The sequence below is a fragment of the Rhinopithecus bieti genome, unplaced genomic scaffold (genome assembly GCF_001698545.2).
Source record: "Rhinopithecus bieti isolate Rb0 unplaced genomic scaffold, ASM169854v2 scaffold_12070, whole genome shotgun sequence".
NCBI lineage: Eukaryota > Metazoa > Chordata > Mammalia > Primates > Cercopithecidae > Rhinopithecus > Rhinopithecus bieti.
Window position 1 is genome coordinate 1451862 of NW_016807449.1, and position 9090 is coordinate 1460951.

The window sequence follows — 9090 nt, forward strand, 5'->3', positions numbered from 1 at the left end:
AAAAAAAAAAAAAAAAAAAAAAAAAAAGAAAACCCATCTCAACTAAAAATACAAAAATTAGCTGGGCGTGGTAGTATGCGCCTGTAGTCCCAGCTACTTGGGAGGCTGAGGCAGGAGAGGAGAATCACTGGAACCTGGGAAGCAAATTAAGATCTGATGCTTACATTTTTTCCCCCAAGGGTGAGGAAAATAGTCTCCAACATCACGAACTGAAGCATGCAAGGGCCACCATCTGAGGGCTTTTGCAAAGGTTAGATTTCATGTTAGGGTCTTGGGAAACCTTTGAGAATATCAATTCCTGGGAATGGCTTATGTTAAGGACTTGGATACCGTTGGGAAGGTCTGTTTGGGATGGTTTGTCCCTGTAAAGTCTCTGGGGATATTTGTCATCATGGTATCTGTGCTAGGGTTTCTGGTAATGACTCCTATTGTAGCCCCTGGAGATGTTGAATCTGTCATCGTATTCCATTTGGGCAAGTCTATTTTAGAGGGTCTCCAGGAAGGGCAGCTTCCTAATTCTCATCATCTTCTTACTCTACAGGATCCCCCTTCGTAGAGTCCACCCTGGACTCAGGACCTTGAACCTACTGAGGAGATGGGGAAAACCAGCAACGCTCCCCAGGTTGGGGGCCCCATCCCCTGGGGACAAGCCTGCCTTGGTACCTCTCTCCAAATTCCTGGATGTGAGTCACAGCCCTACACAGCCCCCACCCCTGTGCCCTCAAGCCAAACTCTTCACTGACTCTGTCTCCTCTTTTGCCTCATCAGGCCCAGTATTTTGGGGAAATTGGGCTGGGAACGCCTCCACAAAACTTCACTGTCGTCTTTGACACTGGCTCCTCCAATCTCTGGGTCCCATCCAGGAGATGCCACTTCTTCAGTGTGCCCTGCTGTGAGCTTCTATGCGGGAGAACACGTTTGAATGGGGGTGAAGGGAGAAGGCGGGGCTGGACCTCAGCTTCCCACAGGTTTTTAAGGAACTCTTCTTTTCTGACACCCTCAAAGGTCAGAAGGTTAAAGGGGCAGAAGGCATTCGGAAAGCTCCCCTCCCAAAGTGACCCTCTCTGACTTCTGACCTAGGGTTCCACCGCCGCTTCAATCCCAATGCCTCCAGCTCCTTCCAGCCCAATGGGACCAAGTTTGCCATTCAATACGGAACTGGGCGGGTAGATGGAATCCTGAGTGAGGACAAGCTGACTGTGAGTGGGCTTTGACTCCAGGAAGCCTCGAGCCTGGGAGAACCCTGTTGTCTAAGATCATCTGGCTTAGGGGGGTGCTTGAGGTGGAGGGGCTTCCCGAGCCAATGGATGGGGCTTCTCAAGGAGGCGGAGGGGCTCCTGGGTGAAGGGATAGGAATTCTGTCAAGTCCAGAGGCAAAGTTTGCTAAGCAGTCAGGGAATTGGGTCCAGATGTCCCCAGACCTGGGATTAATGCTTTGGTTTGGGAGCCCTCAGGACAGGTGGTTATTGTTCTCCCAAAAGTAACTGGTCACATCTCAATCTACCCCTAGATTGGTGGAATCAAGGGTGCATCAGTGATTTTCGGGGAAGCTCTGTGGGAATCCAGCCTGGTCTTCACTGTTTCCCGCCCCGATGGGATATTGGGCCTCGGTTTTCCCATTCTGTCTGTAGAAGGAGTTCAGCCCCCGCTGGATGTACTGGTGGAGCAGGGGCTACTGGATAAGCCTGTCTTCTCCTTTTACCTCAACAGGTACTAGGGAGGGTGCACCTATCTATGACTCCTATTCCCCAGAAGGAAGTGAGGCTCTCCTTCAGGAAGTCTCTTACTCCATAAAAAAAAGTCCCAGTTCAGGCATGGTGGCTCATGCCCGTAATCCCAGCACTTAGGGAGGCCAAGGCAGATTGATCACCTGAAGTCAGGAGTTCCAGACCAGATTGGCCAACATAGCGAAACCCCATCTCTACTAAAAATATAAAAATTAGCTGGGTGTGGTGGCACATGCCTGTAATCCCAGCTACTTGAGAGGCTGAGGCAGGAGAATTGCTTGTATCGGGGAGGTGGAGGTTGCAGCAAGCCGAGATCGCACCACTGCTCTCCAGTCTGGGTGACAGAGAGAGATTCTGTCTAAAAAGAAAAAAAAAGGCCGGGCGCAGTGGCTCAAGCCTGTAATCCCAGCACTTTGGGAGGCCGAGACGGGTGGATCGCGAGGTCAGGAGATCGAGACCAACCTAGCTAACACGGCGAAAACCCGTCTCTACTAAAAAATACAAAAAACTAGCCGGGCGAGTTGGCGGGCGCCTGTAGTCCCAGCTACTTGGGAGGCTGAGGCAGGAGAATGGCGTAAACCCGGGAGGCGGAGCTTGCAGTGAGCTGAGATCCGGCCACTGCACTCCAGCCTGGGCGACAGAGCGAGACTCCATCTCAAAACAAAACAAAAAAAAAGAAAAAAAAAAAATCCCAACCTTCATTCAGGAAGTAGTCACCTACCTAACAGAAGAAACACCGCAATGCTATTCTTAAGTCCCAGAGCTTAAGTGACAACTTAAGATACTAAAGAAACTCACCATCAGTTCAACATGTGTTCAGTTTCAAAATCAAACTAGGAAATTCTATGCTCCACCCAACCAAATATTTAGGAAACTTCTCTTCACCATAAAGCTCAAATCCCATTTGATAACACAGACCAGAAGTCAGGAAATGCCTGATTGAATTCATGAAGCCCCACCCACCTGGTAGGAAGGTCAATCTTATGCTCAGAAGTCCCACTCACCATCTGAGAAGCCTTCATTTTCCCTCCCAGGGCCCATCACACACAGTCCAGTGTCCACTCAGTTACCCTGACATCCAGCCCACTCAAGAAGTTCCACCCTGGATCTCTTGGTAGATCCCACTCACCTACCTCTTCCAGGAAGTTTCCAGCCCCATTCCCATCACTCTCAGCCAGCTCAGGAAGTCTAACACCTTTCTAGATACCACAACAGGCAATTCAGAAAGTCTCTGCACCTTCCCAGGAAGCCACCCCACTCCTGCACAAGTCACACCTTCGAGCCAATTCTGAGACTCCACTGGTCTGCTTGGTTACTATGATATTCAGCTCAGGAATTTTCCCCAAAAGGAATTTTGACCTTCTACGGCCAAACGAAAAGGTCTCCCCTCCACTTCAGGAAGTACCCATCATCCTAAAGTCCTAACTTCCATCAAGAAAAGCGCCATTTCCCTTCATTTCTTGTTTCCAGTCCCAACATCTAGGCCCTGTCTGCATTCCACTGCCCCAGTTATAACCCTAAAAATGACCCAAGTGGCAGGAAGTCTCATCCCTGGCCATTCCTAGGGCTGGCGGGGGAGGGCCGGTGACACTGACCTCTACACTCTGCTCCTGCAGGGACTCTGAAGTGGCTGATGGAGGAGAGCTGGTCCTGGGGGGCTCAGACCCGGCACACTACATCCCACCCCTCACCTTCGTGCCAGTCACAGTCCGCGCCTACTGGCAGATCCACATGGAGCGGTGAGGGACTTGGTCTCCTGAGTCTGGAGCTGGAGGCTGGGGGACTGCACTCCTAGGTCCCTGCCTCTAATGACTGCCTCCTTCCCCCTCAGTGTGACGGTGGGCTCAGGGCTGACTCTCTGTGCCAGGGGCTGTGCTGCCATCCTGGATACGGGCACACCCGTCATCATAGGACCTACTGAGGAGATCCGGGCCCTGCATGAAGCCATTGGGGGAATCCCCTTGCTGGCTGGGGAGGTAAGGTCCCAGTCTCTGGTGGGTGTGTCCTGGGGAAGATGATGGCAATTCGATGGCGAACACTGGGGCCTGAGGATGGGAAGCAGGTAGCTAGAGCATATCCAGGACAGAGGGGACTGGGATTCTTTTTTTTTTTTTTGAGACAGAGTCTCGCTCTGTCGCCCAGGCTGGAGTGCAGTGGCCGGATCTCAGCTCACTGCAAGCTCCGCCTCCCAGGTTTACGCCATTCTCCTGCCTCAGCCTCCCGAGTAGCTGGGACTACAGGCGCCCGCCACCTCGCCCGGCTATTTTTTTGTATTTTTTAGTAGAGATGGGGTTTCACCATGTTAGCCAGGATGGTCTCGATCTCCTGACCTCTTGATCCGCCCGTCTCGGCCAAAGTGCGGGGATTACAGGCTTGAGCCACCGCGCCCGGCCTGGGACTGGGATTCTTAAGTGACATGCCGGATGGAGAGTGGTGTGAGGATGCAAAGATACTTCCCAAGTGTCTATGTTAAGTGGCTCAGTGGATAGTGAAGTAGGGGTGGGAGTGGGGGTGGGGGGAGATGATAATGCAGTTTTGTTTGGGGCTAGATGAGAGAAGCCTAGGCAACAGGGCTGTCCACACAGGACGCTGAATACCCAGGTGCTCAATATGAACATTACCCCATGGCACTGGGGAGCCACGGTCGGGATTTGAGCAGAGCATGAATCTCCCATCTTCACTTGTTCCCCTTCTCCCCCAGTACATCATCCGGTGCTCAGAAATCCCAAAGCTCCCCGCAGTCTCACTCCTCATTGGGGGGGTCTGGTTTAATCTCACGGCCCAGGATTACGTCATCCAGGTAGGTGTCCATCACAATGATGCCACAGTGATGTAATATGACTGGAGTTGGGAGGGTGGAGCTGGGAGTTAGACATCACTAGGGCTGGAAGGGGCCACAGAAACATTTCTTGTCCCCGGGGCTGGGGGCAGAGAGAGCACGGGCTCCCAGGGAAATGGTGGTTCCAGCCGCCTGGACACCCAGTTGCCGTCTTGTCGCCTTGCAGTTTGCTCAGGGTGACGTCCGCCTCTGCTTGTCCGGCTTCCGGGCCTTGGACATCGCTTCGCCTCCAGTACCTGTGTGGATCCTCGGCGACGTTTTCTTGGGGGCGTATGTGGCCGTCTTCGACCGCGGGGACATGAAGAGCGGCGCACGAGTGGGCCTGGCGCGCGCTCGCCCTCGCCAAGCGGACCTGGGAAGGCGCGAGACTGCGCGAGCGCAGTACCGCGGGTGACGCCCAGGTGATGCGCATGCGCAACGGGTAGCAGAGCTAACGCTACCCAGTAAAAATCCAGTATTTCCCTTGAACGAACCTGCCTAGGTTGCTTCTTTTCAGAACGTACTTTTTGAAGAGAAAACTTTGTGCATGGACCCACGGAGTTGAGGAAGAGAGGGAGGCGAAGGGTATCACTCCTTTTCTCCAGGGCGCACCCTTGTGAGGAGTCTTGTACTACGAGTCCCACGAAGCCCCTCGCCTACGCTGCCTTTCGTCAAAGGCTCCCGGCTCCGTGGAGCATCACGGTCGTTGTAGTCCACGCCGTGGTCACGCCCTGACGGGGGCGGGCGCAGCCACAACATGCGTGGGAGACGACAGGTCGCGACGGCAGCGACAGGTGGCAGTGGGGGGGGTGACTGTAATTGGTAAGGGTTTATCAGTTCCTGTTCTAAGGGGCGGGGATAACGTTCCCTCGGACCTCATCTCATTTCTCCTCTCTCCCTTGGGATTCCAGGACCCCGGGGTCCGCCATAAAGGCGGAGCTTGAAGCCCCTGGGTTGGGGGAGCGGTGCTGCCCCTCCTCCGGCGGTGATGTCACTCCCCCCTCCGCAGCCTCTTGCTGCCCAGAGCTGCCGGAGCTGGGTCACCCCTCCCCCCATCTCGAGCCCCGGATTCCCCCATCCCCGCCTCGCCTCGACTTGGGGTGAGTACGGGGAGGGGCGAAGGTCCAGGGTCCGGGGCGGTAAGACAGCCTGAATCCTAGTTTTGGAGACGGGGGACTTGGGATCCAGGGACCCAAAGATTATAGCGGAGAGATTTCCCCTCGACTCGGAGCTTTTGGGGGCCAAGGTACTTGGAGCGTTATAGGGGACGAAGGATTGTAGGCAGAGAGTGCTCATATTTTCAGCTTTGGTGTCCGGAGACCAAGGCTCCCAATGGAACCGGGTGGGAATGGGGGCAGAGGAACAAGGAAGGGGTCCTAGAAGTCAGGGAGAGGAAGACTCTTCCCCAATTCCAGGGCCTGGGGTAATGGGGAAAGGAGGGTTGTCAGGGGACGCCGAGGATGATAGAGATGGGAGTTGCAGCTTTCACGAATTGTCTGCCTTGAGTGCCTGGGAACGGACGGACTGGGAGGAACAGGGGTAGGGAAAGGAACTGAAGACGTAGACAGACGTTGGCCTCTCCCCTCCTGGTGTCCCTAGTCAAGAGTCGAGTCTACTTCCCCCTGGTCTGTGAACGTAGCTGAGTGTCCAGTATTTGGAGCCCTCATGAGGCTTCCAGAAGCCCCCTCCTCTTTAATGGGTGGGTGGAGACTCCAGACTCACAAATCCTCCCATAGATCCTGGTGGGGTCTGTGGAGGCCCTGAGGGAGTGCTGGCATCCAAGTTTCCCAGGGCCTGATGGAGTGTGGACCAGCCTGCTACTCTCGGCCCGCTGCCTCTTCCCCTCCTATGGCCTCTAATCCTGAGTCTAATCCTGGGTCGCATCGCACATTCCTCCTTATTCCAGCCCCCTTTTCCCACAGCCCCCACCTTCTCCCACACTTCTGACCTCTGCAAAACAAAACAAAACAAAACAAAACACGCTGACTTGGTCACTTAATACCATGCCTGGCTGCTGTCAAAAGCAGAGGGGAAAAGCAGGGTTGAGGGGAGAGTGTGGAGGAGGATGGCTGACCGAGGTCCTTACCTAGCCCATAGTGCCTACCCAGCCCTCGATCCTGCCTCCACCACCCCACCCCCAATTGCCCAGGAGCCTCATCCAGTCCCAGCCCGGTCCCTCACCTCAGGATTCGCTGCTTCTGCCTGGGGGTGCACCAGAATTCGGGGAAGGGGTAGGAAGTACCTATGTCTTTTCTCTGCCGTCTTGGATTCCATCAGAAGCTGAAGGACATGATGGATTGGGTGCAATGGAGAGCCCTGGGTCTGGGGAGTGAGGGCAACGACCTTCCTGGGCTGCAGGACAGGCCCCACTTCTGCAACTCTCTCTGCAGTGACGCAGTCCCAGCCAGGACGGGGGTTAGAGAGGGTGATGGTGGGTCTGAGAGAAAGGCACGGAGACCCAGAGAGAGGGGGACAGGGTCCCCAGGAAGTGGAGACAGACCTAGAAAGAGAGAGACCCAGAAGAAGGTGAAACATAGGAGGAAGAGAGATCCAGGGAGGGGACAGAGGGAAAGTGAAGAGGCAGAAACTTAGAGCGAGAGAGAAGACAGAGAGCCAGCAAGAGAAAGAGCAGAGATAGAGGAGGGAAAGAGACGGAAGAGGGGGAAATACACCAGAGATGGGGAGAATGGGGAGGGGAAAGAGGTTGTCAGAGAGAAAGGAGGAGACAGATTCAGATGAAAAGGCAGAGACCCAGAGAGGAGGCAGGACAGAGCGGGTTGGGGAGAGGGAGTAGAGGACAAGGACACAAGACCCAGGGAGTGGGATACAGAGACCCAGGCAGAGAGGCACACTCCTGATAAAACGGTACAGAGACTAAGAGAAAGAGACTCCGGGGAGCTGGGGTGGGGGGCGGGGACTGAGACACCGAGGAGGAGAGACTGAGGCCTAGAGAGATGAGGAGTAAAGACACAGAAGGAGGGGGACGGAATCAGAGACCCAGGAGGGCAGATTTACAAACGAGGGGCCGGAGACTCAGACGGGTGGTAACAGAGACGGCGGCACAAATACTCAAGAAGGGAGAAAAAGAAACGCCGAGAAACCCAGAAACGGGAGCGAGGGGTGGGATGGGGTAGGGAGGCGATACGAACCAGCCGCCGCACCTGCAGCAGGAGGCGGTGGGCCGGAAACTGTGCGGCCCGAGGGCGCCCGCAGCCCCCTGACCCGACCCCTTCGCTTCCGCAGGCGCCGCCTCCTCCCTCCGCAGCCCCAGCCGCAGCCGCTGGCCCCGCCCCAGCCCCCTGAGCCGGCGCTCTGCCTCCCGGAGCCTAGGACCGCCCAGGGGGCGGGGACGGCCCGCTCCGAGGCGGTCCCCTTTTCCTGGCCCCGCCCCTCAGCATTCTTCCCCAGGACCTGACCTCTCAGACTCCTAGCCCACCCCGTTTTTTATTGGTCCTGCCTATTGCTTCAGTCTTGACGGTGCTTCCTGGAGCTTTGGCCTGTCCCCTCTCCCGTCCTCTCTGCCTCCTTGCGTGTCCCCTCCTCACCAGTCCTCATCTACCGTTGGCCCTCCAATCTGCAGTCCGTCGCGGTGTAGCCTTCGTTAGAAATTTTTGCCCCGCCCTTTGAGGACCCTGTGACCGTTAGGCAGTGGCCTCTCCCAGGTCTTCCGATCCCCAAGACTCCCCGTTCCAGGTGCCTCCCCTCCATCCAGCCCAGTAGCTTTGTACTCTTCGTAGTCTCATTGTTCCCCTGGGACCCACCTCTACTGTTCCTCTACCCTCCCTTAGCCCTGCCCTGCCCTCTCCTACCCTGGTTGCTTTCAAGCCCCTCACAGCCCCACTCCTCCCTAGTCGCTACTTCCTACCGCCCATTCAAGACTTTTTTTTAATTTTTTTTTTTTGACACAGAGTCTCGCTCTGTCGCCCAGGCTGGAGTGCAGTGGTGCGATCTCGACTCACTGCAACCTCTGCTTCCCAGGTTCAAGCGATTCTCCTGCCTCAACCTCCCGAGTAGCTGGGACTACAGGCACCCACCGCTACGCCCGACTAATTTTTGCTTTTTTTTTTTTTTGAGACGGAGTCTCGCTGTGTCGCCCAGGCTGGAGTGCAGTGGCGCGATCTCGGCTCACTGCAAGCTCCGCCTCCCGGGTTCATGCCATTCTCCCGCCTCAGCCTCCGAGTAGCTGGGACTACAGGCGCCCGCCACCACGCCCGGCTAATTTTTTGTGTTTTAGTAGAGACGGGGTTTCACGTTGTTAGCCAGGATGGTCTCGATCTCCTGACCTCGGCCCGCCTCGGCCTCCCAAGTGCTGGGATTACAGGCTTGAGCCACCGCGCCCCGCCTCAAGACGTTTTCTACTTGTCGACCCCACTCACCTTCCTCAGTACCACTCATCCATCCAGACACTCATTCTCCGAGCCCAGTCCCGACTAACCAGGCCCACCTTGGAGGCTCAGCCCCGTCCCCTCCCTTGGGCCTATCCAGGTCCTCTCGGGTTTCCAGGCTTCTCAAGTCTCCACGCCTTCACACCGAGTCTAAGTCTCT

The 9090-nt window shown here is 55.8% G+C and overlaps 1 protein-coding gene across 1 annotated transcript in view; it reads left to right on the plus strand.

Annotated features, from left to right (window-relative positions):
• The window catches only part of LOC108535802 (napsin-A-like), an 11919-nt gene extending 6885 nt beyond the window's left edge, over nt 1–5034 (plus strand). The window contains exons 2-9 of the mRNA XM_017882094.1: nt 542–683; nt 769–892; nt 1081–1199; nt 1511–1710; nt 3344–3466; nt 3559–3703; nt 4429–4527; nt 4733–5034. Coding sequence (XP_017737583.1) covers nt 542–683; nt 769–892; nt 1081–1199; nt 1511–1710; nt 3344–3466; nt 3559–3703; nt 4429–4527; nt 4733–4960 — 1180 coding nt within the window. The 3' untranslated portion in view covers nt 4961–5034. The remainder of the gene's footprint in view (nt 1–541; nt 684–768; nt 893–1080; nt 1200–1510; nt 1711–3343; nt 3467–3558; nt 3704–4428; nt 4528–4732) is intronic.
• Nucleotides 5035–9090: the final 4056 nt, after the last annotated feature.